The sequence below is a fragment of the Anastrepha ludens genome, chromosome 2 (assembly GCF_028408465.1).
Source record: "Anastrepha ludens isolate Willacy chromosome 2, idAnaLude1.1, whole genome shotgun sequence".
NCBI classification, from domain to species: domain Eukaryota; kingdom Metazoa; phylum Arthropoda; class Insecta; order Diptera; family Tephritidae; genus Anastrepha; species Anastrepha ludens.
The window spans coordinates 160,032,540-160,053,227 of record NC_071498.1 but is presented as its reverse complement, the minus strand read 5'-3'; the positions used below and the strand labels follow the sequence as shown (position 1 = coordinate 160,053,227).

The window sequence follows — 20,688 nt, the reverse complement described above, 5'->3', positions numbered from 1 at the left end:
AGTAGAAAACAAAGAATGAATTCGCCTTGTTTTATGCTGGACTGACAACCACATGGACATGGCGAGAGAAAAAACAAATCAGTTGATTTACCGATACCACCTTTAATAGATTCGCCTTGCTCGTAATACTCTAAATATTTTTAATCTAAATCGTGTATTTTCCTGTTATATTCTTGAAAAAAGTTCTCATATAATTTCACTATGGCTCTAAAGAATATTTTAAATTCCCCTTTTTTAACATGAGGGAAATAACAGTACTACAACACTGGTGGGTAATTGTCATCATTGTCAAATAAGTCAGTTATTCTTCTTTTCCCTCAAATCAACGGCGCAGTAGAAGAAGAAAGGAAAATTTGCCTGATTTGTCTGATTTGCCAGTTTGCATCTGTTGTAAAAGAAAAAGTGAAAAAAAGTCGGTGGAAAAAGCAATAACTAGTGAAAATTTATATAAATTTTTAAGAAAAACATAGAAAATGTTGGCATTAATAAACAGAATATTGGATTGGTTTAAGAGCATTTTCTGGAAAGAAGAAATGGAATTGACGCTGGTGGGACTGCAGTTTTCAGGCAAAACAACGTTCGTGAATGTTATTGCAGTGAGTATTGTGTAGTTGTGCGTGTGCAAAACCAATTTTGCTAGCACCCCCACAAACGTGAACCCGCATTAATAAACGTATGAGTATTCGGTAATGACCCACACAGATAGCGTTAACCGTTCTTCCTTACATAAAAAAAAATTATTCTTTGTGACCATTGGCCAACGCCACTCCCCACCAATAAATTCAGTTATTGACTGCGTTGCTACTGTCAACTATTTGCTGCTGCTTTGCGTCACTGCCCCCATAGCTGGCGTACTTTGTCGCTATCAAACTACAAACAGCCTGTCTATTGTTTATACGTTTCCATTGTATGAAATCATATTTGTTCTATTTATTACTTAAGATTAGCTTTGTTCCACCTAATGCAAGAAGATACTGTTAAAATTAATAATCGAGGATGATTTTCATTTTTATTAGAAATCAATAAATTGTCATCTGATCGTTGACAACTACCACAAGTCACCCCTCAAAGAACTCATCCTCCAAATTTTCAACGCTGTACTTAAGCATTGTGTTTCTTTAGCTCAAATAAAAATGGGGAAAACTTCTCAATTACAAACAGAACAGTTTTTGCAAAAATTTAATAATCGAAATAATTTGACTGGAATAGTTAAATATATATTAATATTGTATTTGTAAATTTGTTTACCACCCCGCTTTCATTAAGTTGGGTGCTAAGTAGGAACGATTTCAAAGTGACTCATTTGCTTTTTTCTTTTACTGGTGATAACATGCTTCAATGAATATAACTCTCTGCGCGAATATAAAACTTTATATGTAAATGCTTAAGTATTACTGTACGCTTGGGCTGGTGATCTCAATTCCTTGCTTAATACTTACAGTGAGTGTCGCTGAAAGTCGGCCAACGCTATTTATTTGAAATGTTGGCGTGTTTTAAATTTTCGTTTATTTGTTATACAAATATATTTAACATTTCTCGGAAACATTAAAGAATTATCACAATTTTAAACTTTTGCAATATATTTTGTGTTAGATTTTAGAAGTTTCATGAGAGAAAGTAGAAGTTATAAGGTTTCTCCATATCAGCATTGCGCGTTTTTGCAGACAAACAAACCAAAAACGTACATAAATGCGTTTATGGAGAAATGCGCACGATTCTCACTGAAATAACTTCTAAACTAGTAAGAATAGACATTCAAACTCGCGCCATTTTATACTACAATCGAATATGCCAACAACTTGTATACAAAAGAAACTTTAAAAATTCATTAAAAAGTTTGAAATTGTGTAGACTTTGGCAGAAGCTTGGGGCTTTGATTTATGCTGTTTTTGTTAGAATATAAATTGTATTTTTTGGTTGTACATTACATAAAATATGCGAACATCGTTAAAGAATGCCTAGACGTTTTTCAATGACAGCCACTGTATGTACATATATACGCGTAGATGTCTTCCACAACTACCCATGTAATCTTTATATTGAGTTACCTACCTACATGATTTGATAACAAATTAGCGCAAAATTAATAAATTTTTAATGAACTTTACGGAAACAGTGATTTTCAGTTCAAGTCCTTCCTTCACTAATTGGAAATACTAAGGACTGCATTGCAAGTTATTTGAAAGTAAATAAAGACTGTCTACAGAAATGATCCTGTGAAGTATAATCTTGTCATTCCCATGGCAGCCGGTTCTACGTTACCGGAACGACTCGGGTTTTTCCCGACTAAGAGCTATCGCCCCAGTAAACTAGCCTTGTTGTTGTTTTGTTGTTGTTGTTGTTTTAACAGCATAGGTAGCCCTGTCTGTGTAGGCATATCATCGGTCGTCTTCGTCTAGCTCATCTAGGGGTAGGCCCAGGAAACATGCTGTTTCGACAGGTTGGGTCCAGAGGGAGAGGGGGGTTAGATGAGTCGGTTTGAGGGGGCATGCGAAGAGGTGGTTAGTGTCGTGCGGGGTACCTTCGCATGCCGGACATGTATTTGGTATGTCGGGGTCGATTCTGGATATGTAGGAGTTTAACCTGCTACAGTATCCAGAACGTAGTTGTGCCAGTGTTACACGAGTCTCACGGGGAAGCTGGAGCTCTTCGTCTGCAATAGGTGGTGGTTGGACTCCGATTACGGCATTCACAGGACGGGAGTTCATGAAGGTGGTAACGGTCTCCCGGTGGATGTCGTTTATTGACTGTCTAAATACTGTCTGGTCCAGTAGGTTGCGGTCAGTTTTGTCCTGGATTTCGTCAGCGTAGTCTAAGAGGTGTCTCCTGACGTGCCTGGGAGGCGGCCCAGGCTCAAGCAGGTGTCTGCAGGGGTGAAACCTGCGGTAACATCTCAGCAGGAACTGCTTGCTGAGCAGTTTGTTGTGCTCCGCTACTGGGAGCATTTGTTGTGCTCCGCTACTGGGAGCATTTGTGCCTCGTTATGTAGATGTTAAATGGGAGACATCAGGAGGCACCCGGTCGCTGCCCGAATGGCGGTATTTTGACATGTCTGTAGCTTTGTCCACTGCGAATCACTAGTTCCAGGCGACCAGACAGGCGCAGCATAGTTTGGAACCGGCCGGCCAATTGCCTTAAATGTCGAAAGCAACAGTTCTTTGTCTTTGCCCCAAGTGCTGGCGGCCAGCGATTTGAGGACCTTGTTGCGAATTTGGACTTTAGTGGCAATTGCGGTTGTGTGCGCAGAGAAGGAGAGCAAGCTGTCAAAGGTTACACCCACAATTTTGGGGTTATTTACCGTCGGAATTGATGTGTCGACGACTTTTACCTTAAGGGACAGCTTGACCTCCTTTGTCCAGGTGGTAAAGAGGGTCGCCGTGGACTTAGTGGGGGAAAGTTGGAGATTCCTCGCAGTGAAAAAGCGAGAAAGGTCGGTGAGTAGTTGTTCACTTTGAAGCACAGGCCATCAATGTCATTGCGCGACGCCATTATCGTGCAGTCGTCAGCGTATGAGATCAGGGAAACTCCCGCTGTTGGTTGGGGTAGCTTCGAGATGTAGAAGTTGAAATAATTTAGCCTTGTTTAGTGCATCGTATCTTACTAAGGACTGTCTCAGTTGTAAACAACCGGGAAACAGGAAACGATTTTCCATTTCCTCTGTGAATGCCTCGAGAGTCTCGAACTATTGACTGGCCTAGCGGTCAAAAGCCTAATAAGGTTCTTAAACCGCACAGGCTGGATATAGTTATGGTGCAAATAACAGTTAAATAAGTTGGTAATGAGGATGTGGCAAAAAATTGGTGCGGAAGCGCTAGTTGGATTCTAGATGAATCACCATTTCAACTAGCCAACCAAACAAAACGACTCTTGCATTTCCACGACAGTCGGTTCTACGTTACCGAAACGACCCGGACTTATATCCGGCCGACTGTCACTACAGCAGCATTCTCCGTATGTAAGTGTGGGGAATGTTTATGCTGCTACAACAACAACAAAACGACTCTTGCCGTTTACGATTCACTAGACAGAGTTATTTTACTAGGCGGGAGCCCTTCGTCGGTAAAAACCCGAATCATTCTGGTAACGTATCGTAGAACCGGCTGCCTTGGCATATTTAGCAGGTTAAACTCCTACTTATCCAGAATTGTCCACGAAATGCAGCTGCCAGATTCTTTTTATAGTTCGTTGTTGTTGAGGTAGCAGCATAAACAATCCCCATACATATACTGGGAATGCTGCTGAAGTGACAGTCCTTTGCTGGATATAAATCCGGGTCGTTCCGGTTACGTAGAACCGACTGTAGTGGGAACGTTTTTATAGCTCGTATTTTGTTTCCTGTTCGAAATCTCATTATTTGTTTACTAGCACATTAATGGTGATTGCTTTCTACAAAATATCATCGCCAAACGAACCATAATGCCGTCTGCATATTTTTTTTTTTTCCTTTTTGATGATGGGAAAATGTTAGATTTTAAAGTCATCTAATGAAAATATGTAATCGAAATTTTTAATTAGCGACTATGTTGAAAAATAACCGAAATTTGCACTAATATATCTAGTTTGATTTTAATATTTCGTAAAATTTGAATACTTTTCAGTCTGGACAATTCGCCGAGGACATGATCCCGACGGTGGGTTTTAACATGCGCAAAATCACCAAAGGCAATGTTACCATCAAAGTTTGGGACATCGGCGGGCAACCGCGATTCAGATCAATGTGGGAGCGATATTGTCGCGGTGTTAATGCTATTGTGTAACTACCTGATTTGTCATACAACAAATAGATCAAAAAATTTACAACAAAAAAATTATTTCTAGGTATATGGTAGATGCGGCTGATTTGGACAAAATGGAGGCATCCCGAAACGAATTACATTCATTATTGGATAAACCACAGTTGGCGGGCATACCTGTGCTTGTGCTGGGCAACAAACGTGATCTTCCAGGTGCCCTTGATGAAACCGGCCTAATTGAACGAATGTGAGTAAATCTTAGCTTATGCATAAGTATGTATGTGCGTGAGCACTATTGTTTTGTTTTTTTAATTATTCAACAGGAACCTAGCAAGTATACAAGACAGAGAAATTTGCTGTTATAGTATTTCGTGTAAGGAAAAGGACAACATCGACATAACGCTGCAATGGTTGATCGCACACTCGAAAAGCCAAAGCCGTTAGAAAATTACCAATAGGTTACTAGTGCTGTTAAGTGCAAATGAATATGGCGTGCGCATATGAATTAGACAAGAGAAAACATACAAAAATTCAAATGTGAACAAGTAACAACAACATATTGGTATGGTGATTGAAAACTTCAAACAATTAGACATTTTAATTATAAAAAAAAAATAAAACATTCATTGCTACACTTTGTATGAATTAAATGAGATAAATGTATGCAGGTGTGATTACGCATGATATAAATATATAGATAATATTGTATTCGAATGAGGCGTATTGACAGACGTGCAAATATGAGAAACTAAACTAAATTATAACAAACAAACAAAAAAATCAAATATAGATAATGCCACATTTCCAATTGTGCATTTGTGATTAGGCTCTAGTCTCTGAATGCGATTTTTTCAATTGAGAAATTCCAAACAAGGAAATAAATTCAAGTTAAAAAAACTTTGTTGACCGAAATTGTTTTTACACGTTTAGCTCATTTAGTACAAAGTCCGAAGCAAGCAAATGAAAATTGTGTCTAGCAGCGTTACCTTCGAGACTGTTGCAAATTTTTTTTATACACTTCAATGTCTGTCCCTTGGTTTAAAATTCACGTTTCCAATTTCTATTGTTTAGTTTACGCTAAATAAATATATATTTTTCTAATAATATTAATATTTACGTATGTAATTTTTTTGTAGTGTTTTTCAAAAAATGTTAATCTTTAGGAGTTTTTTTTTTAAATATTAGCTTATGCTTTTAATTTCGAATTTGTAGGTTACAACTTACTCTCAAAAAAGTTTTCTAAGAACCTACGTTTTTGAGCATACCTCAAATCATACAATTATAATATTTTTTATAGCTATAAAAGCGCAAACTGGTGCATAATTAAATAACTAATTATATGAAAAGAACCCCCCAAATGTAGTTGCAAGCTACTGTATCAGGTGCATTACTAAGCGAAAGATATCGAAATGAGAAACACAACAACACAAAACTTACAATGCATTGTTTGTATGTATTAAAATATGTTATACAAGAATTTAAGAAAGTCTTTCTCATATGAATTACCTATGTATCTATAGTATATGCGTTATATTGTTGTCCTTTGATACTTGATCATATGTGTGTGTGTGCGTATGTATGCATGCACATCTACGTAAATATGTAAGAACGGCATACGTGCATATACACCGCAATATTTGTTTATTGAGTTTGTTCATCAATATTTTCTAACTCCACACGTGAATATAAATAAGTATAACGATCAAAACATGCGTAGTTCTGAAGAAATTGTAAAGCTTAATAATAATAAAACGATAAACAAATAAACAAACAAAAAGTGAAAACAAAACGATTATATATGAACAATTCACAGTGAAATAAACAACTTTAAATAAATATCAAAAGTGAATTTTTCCAATGATCAAGGAGTTTTGTGAGATCGTTTGGCACTTTAAACAGTCATTTAAAATAAATAATGCGTTTTAGATTTATTTAATATTCTAGATAGCACATAACTTAAACCACCTAAAATTATTAGTATTTCCTTCAGCAGCATTCCCCATATATGTGTGGGGAATGTTTATGCTGCTACAATAACAACAACAACATTATTATTTTTCTTCACACACCTAATTCTTATGCCACAAAGTCGTTTTATGCAGGTATTTATGTATGTAATTCAAATTTTTGACCTTTTAATTGTTGGCGCAACAAGAATTCTGTAGGTAGTTGGCGTGAGCAGTTTGTTGGTGTTTGGAATTTTCACCTAAACCGGTAGAATTTTAATTGACTCATAAGGATTAACCTGTCTTTGATTTATTAGTGTGACACGTGTCTTTGAGTGGCCTTTTGTTAAGGAAAGTAATCGTTAAGACTAGTAGTTGACACTTGACTTCTTGCTTATTTGCTGCTTTGCATAATAAAACTTACCACAAAACGTGGCACTAGCATTGGTAAGACGTTTCTAATAAGACACTTGAATACCTGAAGTCAATTGAATTTGAATAAATTTTCATAATTGAATTAAAATAATGTATTAACGTTTTGTAGGGTTGCATTAAAATTACGAGATGTTAAATTAAAATAATTCATTAAGTTTTTACAGGGATGCATTGGAATTACGAGATGCATTTTTGGGAAATTTCTTTTTCAATTTTTTTCATATGCATATCGGTTGTTGTTGTTGTAGCAGCATAAACATTTCCCATGCATATACGAGATATGCTGCTGAGATGACAGCCAGCCCTTGGCCAGATAATATAAATCCGGGTCGTTCCAGTTACGTAGAACCGACTGCCGTGGGAACGCATATCGTTCATTTACTTCATTAGTGTCATAATGCACATCACTAGGAAAAAGTAAATTCATATTTTCATCTACTCTAATTCTGTTAGTAGGACTTATTGGGACTTATCATTAACGAAGAAAAAACCAAATATATGGAAGGCGCAGCGCTTAATGCAACACATAACTTACAAATCGGCAGATATAGCTTTGAAATAGTCAATGAGTTTAGGTACATTGGACTTGTGTTGACCGCATAGAAAGATGCATCTATTGCCATACAAGACAGGATGCAAGCTTCAAATAAGTCTCACGTCGCGCATACAAAGTTGATGAAGTCGAGATTACTTTCTAGAAATCAGAAACTACGAATCTACAAAACTCATCTAATACCCCTTTCTCTCTGGACCCAACCTGTCGAAAGAGCAAGTTTCCTAGGCCTACCGTCAGATGAGCTAGACGAAGATGACCAGTGACATTACACTAACAGAATTTAGTACGCTGCAACAACAACAAAAAAAATATACAAAACTGTCATAAGACCTACAATCACATACGGGTACGAAATCTGGGTTCCGAAATCCAATGAAACCGATCAGTAAATTGTTGTGAAAGAAAGTTTCTAAGAAAAATATGTGGACCTGTGTGACTTGAAGACATACTTACCGCATTCGGTTCAACGACGAGTTAAGACACACTTGTCAGGGGTGCGAATGTAATCAGGTTCAGTAAAGCGCAAAGGATTCGATCGGAAAAGCAACGATAGAATTGGAAAAAAGATCTTCGTACCAAATCCATAGGGCGACAGAAGAACGATGACCGGCCGAGTAGAATTTTTTTTTATATTTATTTTTTTATTTTTTAAGTTCCTGTAAAAGTGTAGTGCATTCTATGATACAACAAAAACCATGTAACGCAAAGCTCCAAACTTCGTACAAAATTCACAAAACTTAAATGGATTTCAAAAAATTGCCCTCAAAATTTTTTAACTTTTTAATCAGAATCTTAAGAAAACTTCATACATACCGCATACTTTGTTTTATACCTTAGCTTATTTAATTTTTGTATAATAAAAAGTGACTAACGGAATTCAGAGAGAACCCTACGTTCTCGTTCGAATCTTGGTGAAAAACGAATATGCAAAACAAAAATTTGTTTCTAATAGGGCAGGCAATGGCAAACCTCCGAGTGTATTTCTGCCATGAAGAACCTCCTCATAAAAAAATATCTGCCGTTCGGAGTCGGCAATATATTAAAAAGTAATTTGAAGTCGCGTTAATTTTTGAGAAGCTTTTGTGCATACGATGTTGAGAATTTTCTTCCACATATTTTTTTTTTGAAGAAAATGCTTAACATCTCAGCAAAAAAATTTGCCAAAAATCTGGAACTGAAATCGACGAATTTGTTCGGGGTATTAGCCATTATATGATATTAGAACAAAAAAAAAAAAAAACACGTGAAAACCGTCCGGGTCCTTTTTTGCATTTTTGCCTAGTAATAGTAGTAAGCCAACTTGGCTATCTTTTAATTCATGTGTATATTACGCTGTGGAGTGGTAAAGTTAGCACCACCCGCAAACCGCTACTACCAAGAATGACAGAGAAACACTATTCGCCTTGCGCTACTACTTCAGGTTCTTGGCGAATTTGAGATTTGAGTGACATTAGCATAGAAATTAACAAGCAGTTGTTTGATACTTCCACATTAATACTGCACTGAATGGGCTATAAAACTGCATATCCACAATTTTTCTAAAAACTATAAATAAAAACTTAGAGATTTTGGTGTAGTTTTTTTTGAACTTTGTTAAATTTTTGTACATTTTGTACAAACTTTGGAGCTCTGAGTTACATAATTTTGTTGTAGAATGCACGAAATATAAAAAAAAAATAATTAAAACTTGATAATTTGTCATGCTTCTAGTATTTTAAACAGATGTGTATACACACACGTACATAAATACTACAGACCATAGGCGAGAATAAATCTGTTGTGTACAAATCACTTCGAAGCCACCCAAAAAGCCAGTGGCTGCTACCATAAATTAACGAAACCACACAATTACTTGACACTAGTTGAGATCCACTTGCCTTCCCAATACCGGAGAGCAGGATGACATGCAGCTAATTAGTCATTCAAGTGGCAGAGGTGTGTTTGCCTGTTTCCAGGAAATAGTGAAGACACATACACACATACATATGATTTTCTGTTTCGCTGCATCTGATTAGGCCTAGACTCTGAATGTGGTATGCATGCATAACTTTGTTTGACTTAGGTGAGCTCATAAATATTTTTCTAATGCTTAAATGAGAATTTAAGTGTAAAGCATTTCCGGTCGACGTATTGATCCCTTAAGTTCTTGTTTTTTTGTATTTTTTGGTTTTGTTTTTAATACATAGTAAGGCATCCTTGTGAAGGAAACGCGTGCCATTTATTAATTTTCCGATTTTAAATACGTGCACGTATAAGTTTGATGAAGGTGCAAGTGGTTGTACCGTATAACATGTTTGACTGCGAGGGACATTTTCTAAGAATTTAGTAAGAAAAATCAAGCTAGACCTATTGTCTGCTAGAATATGTGTCAAAATAGTGCTTCAAAGCAGGGAAATAAATTTGATTTTATGAAAACAAAATTTTTCCTTTTTATACTCGTGCTGAATGGGCCACTAAGAAATTTTAACTTTGTTGTTTGTAAAACTCTAACGGGATCGACACTTGTTTACATGTTTGTAGGAGTAGTTTAAGTTAAAGTTGCTGCGAAAAATTAAATAATAAAATATTTCTTCAATCAAAATTAAGCAGTAACTTGTAACTTGAGAGCAAACACGAATCGTCGTTCCTACGACAGTCGTTTCTTCGTAATCAGAACGACCCGGATTTAAATCCGGCCAAGGACTGTCACTTCAGCAGCATTCCCCGTATATTTAAGGGGAATGTTTAGGCTGCTACAACAACAGCAACATGGTACTAAATTGAATTGTTCCCTATTTCCGATTCAGACAGGCTCATATACTGGAGCGAGGCGGAATTACATCCGACCAACGATCGTTGCTTCAGTACGATTCCTCGAAAATGTATCTGCAATGTGTTGCAATACTCCGCCAACACTAAGAACGACATACTAAATAAATGACAGTCAATTCATTTGTTTTTTTTTTATTAAATTTGTAGAAAAACTCTATAAAAAATATGCTTTTCCAAGCAAAATTACAGACTTGTTTGTGCTGATGAAAAGGTGAGTGCAAAATAAATAAACGTATATTATGAGTGTAAAAAAAAAAATTATAATTATAGCTTACTTTGTGGAAGTAATTTTCTAAAACCAAGGCCCATTCATTAATAGATTCGCCTTGTCTAAAACCTTAAAATGTAATAGGGAATGCTAGTTTTCTATGTTTTCGTTGTTGCTTTTTATAGATTTAATGGTAAAACTGTCATCATTGACATGCTCCAGACGTGTTTTTAGCGAATTTGTCGACCTTTCCACATGCCTTGAATGCCAATTCTCCTTGTTCTTAATACAACTGAGCGGTGTTCTTTTAATATTATTATCTAGCACATCTTTCTGTTTTGATTTAAAACTTGAGCCGATATTGAAATTTGGATCAATATTTTCACCACTTTCAAATACACGTAGCGATGAATTTTGTACATCTGTTGATAGACGGCGTGTACCTAATGGAGTTTTGTCTTTGGCGTGCGTTTGGCGCATACGCTTATGTGTGATTTTTCTGAAAAGTTGTCCTTGGCGATCAATTTTATTTGCCTCGCCTCTTTGCTGCGGAGAATTTGCATTCGATCCAATTGAGCAAATGCTGCTATCGCTCACATCCAGCGAAAGCGTAGCCAAAATACATTCCAACAAAACACTTTCTTTGGTTTCATCTTCATCATCATTGAATAGTATTGGTGTGCGATCAACACCAATTGTCGGAGAGCGTGGATCAATTTCATCTTGTACACATAAAACATTTGGCGTAAATGGTGGTAAAACTTCTATTTCCGATACAGATATCGAATTTTCTTTAAGGCAAACTGAACTTTCATTGACTTCATTAATCATAACTTCCGATTCATCTTTTGGTATTTCAATATTAGTAGTATCTGTGTTTTTAGTCATGTGCACTTCCATATCTTGTTCCGATTTGTCCTCCTCTGGTACCACCGCCTGTGCTCGAGTGTCGGCAAATAAATCAGCAAAGGTATCGTCCAAGTCGAGGATTTTGTCTTGAGAATCGTTAAAGGAAATTGGCGTACGACTGAATTGATAACCAGGTGAACGTGGATCATTGAAATTATAAGTAAATCCTTTGAAAAATCTTTTACGTAGCTGGCCAAGAGTGCTCTCAGCGTTGTCATCACCGGCATTTTTTTGGGCATCCACGCATTGATATGTTGCTGAGTAAACCTGTAAGAGATTAATTTATTAAATTAACTCAGACACAAATATTTGTTTGATACTACATACGCTGATAGGTGTCCTGCATATGTTAGGTGAACGCGGATCTTGAAGACAATTATTTTTGCCACTGCTATTTGCTTCATCAATGGCATTGGGTATACAACACTTATCAACTGGAACTGTTGGAGTTTCAGGCAAATATGTGCCTTCAATTTTAGTTTGTTTAGCGCCCATTTTGAAATACGAAATTTTCTTCGCTATATAGTGTGTACGAATTTATTTACACTATAAGAATTACGCAAATAACAAATTCCGAGCGCTAATTTTTTCGTTTTCAAATTGTAATGGCGGTTGTGATATAATGAAGTTGGCTGCAGTTTTGCAAAAACAGATGTTCAAATAATGTTACCTTATTGGAGAATTCTTTGAAGCTGTTTTTTTACAAGCAACAAATAGGTTGTATAACAGTTGACAAGGGAGAGGGATATTACTCAAGGCATATTGAACAGGTAGCAGCAGTATGGTTACAATTGAAAATTTTTTTCTATTTAGTTGGTCTCTAAATTGTCAAATTTTATTTAAGTTACTTTAAACTGTCATTCTTTGTACATTGAATTTGTCATTCTGGGGACCAAAAGCAAAAACAAAATAAAGGATGATAAATTTAGAGGAGCTGCATTTTAAATTGACATAAAACAACGAAAATTCAAATTGATTGAGCAACCTTTTCTATTTTTTTTTTAGAATCATTCACGACATTTATGTTTTAAAGATAATCCCTATCAAATATTGGCCGCAATTCGGCCATCCGTAAACGCCAATCTTGAATGACTCACTGGAGGACTTCGGACTGTAGCTCGTGAATAACTTTAGTAATGTTGGTTTCCAATGCCTCAAACGAAGCTGGTTATCTATAAGGCATTTAGACTTTACACACTCCTCACAAATAAAAGTCCAAAGGTTGGATATCACACGATCTTGGTGGCCAATCTACTAGTCCAAGACGAGATATAAATTATTCCCCGAAACGACAACGCAGTAAATCCATTGTTTCACGAGATGTATGACAAGTAGCGCCGTCTGGTTAGAACCAAATATTGTGGAGATGACGGGTTTCAATTTCCAGCAAGTCTATAAAGTTTATAATGGGCCGATGAGTTCTCCAGCCCATAGGCCGCACAAAACAGTTGTTTTCAGTGGATGTAATGGGATGTTCTTAAATGGCTTTGGGTTGCTCTTCAGCCAGAATGATGTAGTCATTAAGCTGAAAATTGGCCTCATTGCTCAACATCATAGGTAAGTTGGTATGAGCGCGCAATTTTCGTAAAATAGTTGTACGATTTGTAAACATTGTTAAGGTGTAAATCTTTCCATGATGAAATGTTAATGAATACTGAAAAAATTGTACATTTAGCTTGACATTAGTCCCGCGTGATCTGTCAAAACACCTTTATTGGATAAGGTACCTCCAATCTGATCACCTGTTGCATTGCTTTTGTTGCTTCTGTTTACTGCTAATACCTGGTTAAAGTGTTTTCGTATTATCAGAATTATTTATGATTAATAGGGCCTGGCCTAATCAGTCAGAAAATTCTAAGGCGAAAAAAGTTTTTACTATGGTGAGAAAATTTCCCAATTTCGTGGTGCTAATTTGTAACTTTTTACTATTGGACATTTTTGGCAGCTGCTTTGAAAACGCAGAAGGGCAGCGAGTTAAGGGGTCCCGGTGGTCTAGAGCTCGAAAATTGATGGTATTTTCAGGAATTTTTTTACAATAAAAAAATTTAAAACAATATTAAAATTTTTTAGGCTTTTTATTAAACTTCTTTTACATACAAAAATGGAAAATTTTTTTTTTTTATTTTAATAATTTAAAAAATGACGCTGAAGTTGACCCTCCCGAAAAATTGTACCAGAAAGGTGTTGTCCATTTTGGCTCTTCTATTTAGCTGAAACACAAAAAAAATTATTAATCAGTATGACTGCAGCTATGTCCCGATACAAGAATAAAAAAAATGTAATAAATGGCGCGGTTTTGAATTTGATGCTCTAAAAATCGGGGTTTTTTCAGTTCTTAAAAAAAAAAGAAATAATTAAAATAAAAATATGATTATATTTAGTACGAGCGATAACCATTGATATTGTGAACAAGATATTAAAATTTCAGATTATTTGATTGAATCGTGTCTTTTTTACAACACCAGGCCGCAAAAAGACGTTTCGAGATAAATTAGTTTCAACTTTGAGGTACAGAAGCGCGCGGACCGCTCTCTTCCTAGTTAATGGGCTGTAGAAGCTATAGAATTGGGAATTTTCGCACGAAAATTTCACAGTATATTCTTAAGTATATTCTTAACTAAAGTATAGTATCACTTTCGAAATATCGAAAACACAAATAATCGATTTTTTCAAATTTCTAGACCACCTAGATCCTAGAAAATATTTACTTCAGCTGATTTCAATTTTTCTGGAACTGAAATCCTTGTATCTGTTAAACGTCGTAGCCATGATTAGAACAAAAAACTTGTAAAATTACACTGATCTTTTTTTTTTCCTTTTTTGCTTAGTATCATCCCGATTGGGTTAATTTTTGATTCATGTGTATACTACTCATACAATGTGAGAATACAAAGATGACGCCTTCCGCAATCTGCTACAATGTTCTTAGCGAATTTGACATTTGAGTGACATCAGACCAAAAAAAAAAAAATCATTGCGTGTAAGAGTGTTTTTTTGTGTCTAAAAAACAAAAATCATTGCGTGTAAGAGTGATTTTTTGGTGAACCTATTAATTCTTATTTTTATTTTCAATTTAATCAAAATAGTAAGAATAAAGTGTCGGGAGTCCAATTGTAAAAGCATGAATGATAATAAAGTATACATATGTAATATTTTCCCTTGCTTTTCACAACGATGTGTTCTATCATTCATGGGATTCTATTTACTTTCGTTTATTCTCCTCTTCTCATCGTTTGTTAATTTTCTGTGCTGACGTCACTGACCTGGGAAGCGCAATCTAGGATTTTATCATTCTTGTGTGACGTTTTTTTGTGGCCGTTTTTTGGTATTCTTCTTTATTATGCTTGTGGCCACATTTTTCGTTAGTTCGGCAACTTTTATTCACCTATAGTTGAAAAAAATGTACACTTCAGGGCATATTTTTTATCAATTGTCATAGACCCATATGAACAAACAAACAAAGCAGCAACAAAAAAAAAGAACCAAAAAAAAAAAAACAAGTTCACTTAGACTTTTAACTATCAAACCGCAAGAAAAAAGTCATTCCAACTACTATACTGATATCGCCTTCTACTATATATCGCCCTTCCCTCCTCCTAGCCTCCTCCTATCTTTGCTATCTGCCCCCTTTTGACTCCTGTCTTTGCAATCTGTCAACGAAATATTCCAATGGCTGCTAAATGCAAATGCTCGAAAGCAACTAATAATGTATATTAATATTTTCTGTAATAATGTAAATATATAAAATATGTTTGGTTTTTACCTATAATTTCTTTAATTTTGAAATGATAATTTTACTTTCAAGCTAATTATAGTTTTTGTTGTTACTTTATGCTTGCGATTAAATATAAATCCCAATGCTGGTAGCTAAGCTGGCGTAGAAATACAATTGCACATCTTTATGGCCTCTGGAGACGATACAGCATGCTTGACTGAGCTTTGTGTGTGTTAGTGCAGTCGGGTGTCGTCGTGTCACACATACTTGTTGTCGGCTTTTGAATGATGAAAATCAAAAATTTTAGATATTAGCGTCAATCAGCCGACACGCACACATATAAAGTTCTTGTCAAACAATGCTTGACCGTCGCCAGAGGCCATTACAGTTGTTTTGCATGTTTTTGTTTTTATTGTGTTAGGTCGTGTACGAACAAATTCGTGAACAGGCTCTTTCTCCCCATAAGCATTGTTTTTTTATTGTATTGTGTTGGTAGACAAGTCATATCTTGTTTGATTACAGCTACACACTTTGAATAGTGTCGTGAATAATTTGTATGCAATTTATAAATCCTTTTAAGGTAAGTACAATAAAATTTTTTTAATTTGTAGGTTTCTATACTACAAGGGGATTAATATTAAATAGAAGTAAAACCAAAGTTAAGGGAATGAAATGAAAATATACGAGTCATTGAGGAAATTGTACATAACTGTTTGTTACATCTTGTTTAGTTTTGGAGGTATCGGAACTAAAAAATGTATTACTGTTCGTCAAATTAGAAATTCGCGGAAGTAAAAAGAAAATCAAGATTTTTTTTACCTTTGATGTTTCTTCTGTACTATATGGGGCTTTCGTATGGTGGGTTAAAACAAATCAAACTACTGCTATATCAAAACTATGTAAACTACAAAGGCTGGCGTGCCTAAGCATAAAAGGTGCCATAAGAACTACCCCAACTGCTGTCATGGAAGCACTTTTAAATTTATCACCGCTACATTTAGCAATACAAGGGGAAGCTACTATGCAAGAACTCTCTTTTCATATGAAAGAAAATCTTAAACCAGGAGATCTTATTGGACACCTTAATATCTTGAACAGGGTCCAACATGCAGTATGCATAACCCATGCGAATGACGATACGGAACCCGTACTCAATTTGATAAAGATATACAAAGTTATCTTTCCGTCTAGAGAAGAGTGCAACAGCAACCTAACATGGATAAATGGTTTCAAATTTCTCCAAGGAGTAGGAGCTGAAATAGTGGGGCCGAGAGCACACAAATCTCTTACACTAAGTACAGATAGCACTATTTTCCATGCGGAGCTCTTTGCAATAATGGTAACAGTGGGAATCATATCCAAAAGAGGTAAAAATTAAAATACTTTCGGACAGCCAATCGATTCACAAAGCATTGAATATTTTTACATTCAAGTCAAAAGTCCTAATAGAGAGTAACAATGAACTCAACAAACTGGCCACTCATAATCAGGTCTCAGTGATTTGGGTACCAGGACATGAGAGACACGAAGGAAACGAAAAGGCAGACTTTTATGCCAAAAAAGGGGTAGAAGGGAGCCCTTTATTGGACCAACTCCATTTTTCGGCTTTAACAAAAGTATTATAAAACAGGAAACCAAAAAATGTATCCAAACAAAAATCAGGGAACATTGGAACGACACAAGCCGTAATCACTCCAAAAAGTTTTTGAACTTCAATGCCAACAGAGCAAAATCTGCTCTAACCCTAGAGTAAAAGGGCCTCAGATTACTTTGTGGTACACTTATAGTTACTTTTCCTGTAATAAACACTTTAACACAATAGGATTATCTAGTACAAGATCATGCAGGTTCTGCTGTGATGAAGAGGAGTCTATGGAACACTTAATCACCAACTGTGAGGCATTAGGCCACAGGAGACACAGAATCCTAGAATCCTACTAGAGGAGGAAGACCTACAATTGCTCCCTCCTAAGGAGCTAGTTCGATTCCTCAGTATACTCAATAATTATAATTACATAATTAGGAGTGCACAATTGATCAACCTGGTCGCAGTGCATAAAGGCCTTAGCCTAACCCGTACAACCATTACCATTACCATTTGGTGTTTCTTTGTTTTCGTTAAGGCTTTTGTAGTACCATCTAAAGCACGACTTACTACTCGTAAAGTTAGAATAATTTGGAATACCCTCTCTTAATTGCTCTTAATTGGCCTAAATCGTATTGAAGAACAGAAAACTGGTTCTTAAAATTGGCTACAGTATCTTCCGATGCGACCGCCATAGCCGACTACCATTTTGGAGTGCATACGTTCGAATCTCCGTGCATGAAACGGCAAAATGATAGAAACAGGCAGGCAATGGAAAGCGTCCGCTTTTATTTCTGCCATGAAAAAGTTTTTGATAAAAAACTATTTGCCATTCGGAGTCGGCTTTTAAAACTTTAGGTCCCTCCAATTGAGGAATAACGTCAAGACACGCGCCAAAAATAAAAGGAGGAGCTCGGCCAAACACTTGACAGAAGTAAGTGTACGCGCCAATTATATTATATATTTTTTTTAACTTCCGCGCGATTTTGGTGATTTCAGCGTACCTAAAGGAAGCCATTTTAGTCCATTGCTTTTTACAATCTCCATTAACGGTATCGTCGAAGTCTTTAATTTTAGCGAGTGCTTTTTTACACAGACAATCTTAAGCTTTTAGAAGTTCTGAAAAATGCATAAATTTGTAACACCATTATTTCGTGGTGTACCAACAACGGATTATCGCTAAACTAAATGTAACATCATAACCTTTTCGTGTTCTATCTGCTCCATTATATTCTATTACATGTAGGGTCGGCTTTAACGTCCTTACTACGGTTAGAAAATTACGAGTTTATCTCGACTCAAAGTTCAGTTTTGATTAGCATAGGGAATACGTCATTCCCACTGCCAACTCTAAGCTCGGATTTATCACACGGTCTTCTTAAGAATTTTTTGATTCGCTGACACTAAAAAAATCTTTTCATGTCTTGTAAGATCTATACTTGAGTACACAAGTTTTATTTGGGATTCTGGGTTCGCAGTGCATTTAGATTGATTGGAGGGTTAAAAAAAAACAGAAAAAAAAATTTGCTCTTCTCCGAAAGTGTACTTATGATTCCATGCAAATATATGTATAATCTCCGTTGCCGAATTTTTAAATTACTGAACCTTTCAAGCAGAATCAACATTCAAAAATATGCTTCCACAGCTGTTATGACCTCATCATTTGATGAAAAACGCTTTCCATGCATTCAGTTTCATGTGTCTGGAAACGGAGGGAAGTCGCTAGGGACCAAAGCTGGTGAATACGGAGGATGCACCAACAATTCGAACTTTAATTCATGGAAATTCATTGTCAAAATGCTCTTGTGCAAAATGCTCGGTGCATTGTATTTGATGAAAAATAATTTTTTTTTTTGCAAACTGGACCTTTTTTCACGATTTTTTTGCCTTCAGAAGGTGTAAAAGGTTGCAATAATATTCAGAATTTTTTATTTTACCAGTTTGCAAGTAATCCACAAAAAAACTTCCTATCGCATGCAAAAAAATTGATGCTAACAACTTCTTGGCCGGGTTCTGGACACGAACTCGTTTCGGAGCCGAAGAACCAGGCTTACACCACTCTCTAGACTCTTGCTTTGATTTAAGATCATGGTAATAGATCCAAGTCTCATCTATAGTAGTGCATAGATGCACAAAATCCACTTTATACTTTCCAAAATGCCATAAATGTTACTCAGAAAGTTGCATTCGAATGTGTTTTTGTTACATTTGGCACACAGCTTTCTGAAATTCAATACTTCAGTCAAAATATTGCTTACACTGCCCAATAAGGGAAACCACTTAGAGTAACAGAAAGGGCAAAATATCTTGTTCCAAAATAAACACAGTCTTAGCACATTGATCTCAGTCATAACGGGGCACTGCTTAATAGGTAGACACGCCCAAAGGATGGGTGTGCAAACACATGACTTCTGTAGAAGTTGTCTAGATGAGGACGAGGAAGAGATAATCTCGCACCTACTGTGTCACTGTCCTGCTCTATCCAGAAGCAGGTCTACTATTCTGGGTGAACAATTTTTTAATGAATTGGAAGAACTCAGTTCTACAGAAATCCGAGATATTTTAAAATTTTTGAAAAGCACACGTTGGTTTTAGAAGAGATAAGGACAAGCTCCCCACGCGGCATCACAATGGGCTATGAGCCTGAGTGTGTTCCACAGGACAACCGCTTCAACCTAACCTAACCTGCCCAATGAGGGTAGTCCCTTTCCTTCACTCGACGAATTTCCTATATTTTTTCTGCGAATTTTGGTGTTGTTGCCGTTTTTGGACGTCCTTAACATGAATCGTCTTCAAGGCTTGTGCGACCGAGTTTGAATTTAGCAAACCCACTTTTTTCCTGTAGTAATTGATGGTGCAAAGTTCTTATATACTTTCAATATTCGTTCATACACTTTCTTTGATTTTAAACCTTCCAAAAATAAAAATTCAATCACTTCACGATACTTGATTTTTTTCCATTGTAGAAAATACTGTGACTCTGCGAAAATACTAAATGGCTTCTAAACAAAGAATGAATTGGCAGATTGAAGCGAAACTTCATGTACGCTCATATGAAGGGAGTACCAACATAACAAAATCAAATTTAGGCTAATAAAAATGCCCTCTCTTATCGAACCGTAAAACTGATTGAACACCTAGGAGATAATATTTGTCAAATCACACCCCACTCATAATTGCAAGTACATACATATGTATCGACATCAAACTTATCGAGTTTGTTGCTTAAGTCTTTCGATTCAACATACTTGGGGATGTGCATGTCCTTGTGTTATATTGAAATGGGTGTTGTTCAGAGCGCAATACATGCATTTATAGACATTTATCGGCCGATCTACATAGCCGCATGCATGTGTGTGTGTAATAGTAGCTAATTAACAATAACCAAATGCAAATAATCGGTGTCAAAATCAACAAAGCGGCACACCATTTTTTTATAACAACAAAAAAGACATTTCAAAGAGTATTAAGAGTCCAGCAAACAACACCTTTTGACCTAAACAAGGTATTTATTAGCCATTATGCAACAAAAATCAGTACCGGTGTTAACCAAAAAGTTATATGCAAATTTTACTTAAATCTTTGGAGGCGCAAACTTATTTTAATAAACTGTATAGAGAGGTCAGGCTATTTTTCTAACTTTTAACAAAAAAAAACAGCAAAAAAAAACCAAAAAAAATAATAAATACAAAAAAAATATGCATTAAAAGTTGCTAATACCACACAACTCAAGATTAATACAACAACAACAAAAAAACGGCTATATGGTTTCTGCGCATATCAGGAAGGT

General features: G+C 36.0%; 2 protein-coding genes across 2 annotated transcripts; one reads left to right on the top strand and one right to left on the bottom strand.

The window, feature by feature from the left end:
* The first annotated feature begins 299 nt into the window (after positions 1-299).
* Positions 300-6,551, top strand: LOC128855693 (ADP-ribosylation factor-like protein 8). Its single transcript, XM_054090823.1, has 4 exons — positions 300-596; positions 4,599-4,753; positions 4,819-4,980; positions 5,057-6,551. Exons 1-4 carry the CDS (start codon positions 474-476, stop codon positions 5,175-5,177), a joined length of 561 nt encoding a protein of 186 aa, XP_053946798.1. The 5' UTR covers positions 300-473; the 3' UTR covers positions 5,178-6,551.
* A 4,095-nt stretch (positions 6,552-10,646) lies between these two features.
* Positions 10,647-12,227, bottom strand: LOC128855690 (uncharacterized). The gene is made up of 2 exons (XM_054090819.1): positions 11,926-12,227; positions 10,647-11,865 (listed from the first exon to the last, which is right to left on the bottom strand). Exons 1-2 carry the CDS (start codon positions 12,091-12,093, stop codon positions 10,840-10,842), a joined length of 1,194 nt encoding a protein of 397 aa, XP_053946794.1. The 5' UTR covers positions 12,094-12,227; the 3' UTR covers positions 10,647-10,839.
* Between the last annotated feature and the right edge of the window lie 8,461 nt (positions 12,228-20,688).

Coding starts and splice junctions, on each gene's coding strand:
- LOC128855690 (XM_054090819.1), bottom strand. CDS start 12,093: ATGGGCGCTAAACAAACTAAAATTGAAGGCACATATTTGCCTGAAACT. Junction 11,866..11,925: donor TATGCAGGACACCTATCAGC/GTATGTAGTATC, acceptor AATCTCTTACAG/GTTTACTCAGCAACATATCA.
- LOC128855693 (XM_054090823.1), top strand. CDS start 474: ATGTTGGCATTAATAAACAGAATATTGGATTGGTTTAAGAGCATTTTC. Junction 597..4,598: donor CGTTCGTGAATGTTATTGCA/GTGAGTATTGTG, acceptor AATACTTTTCAG/TCTGGACAATTCGCCGAGGA. Junction 4,754..4,818: donor CGCGGTGTTAATGCTATTGT/GTAACTACCTGA, acceptor AATTATTTCTAG/GTATATGGTAGATGCGGCTG.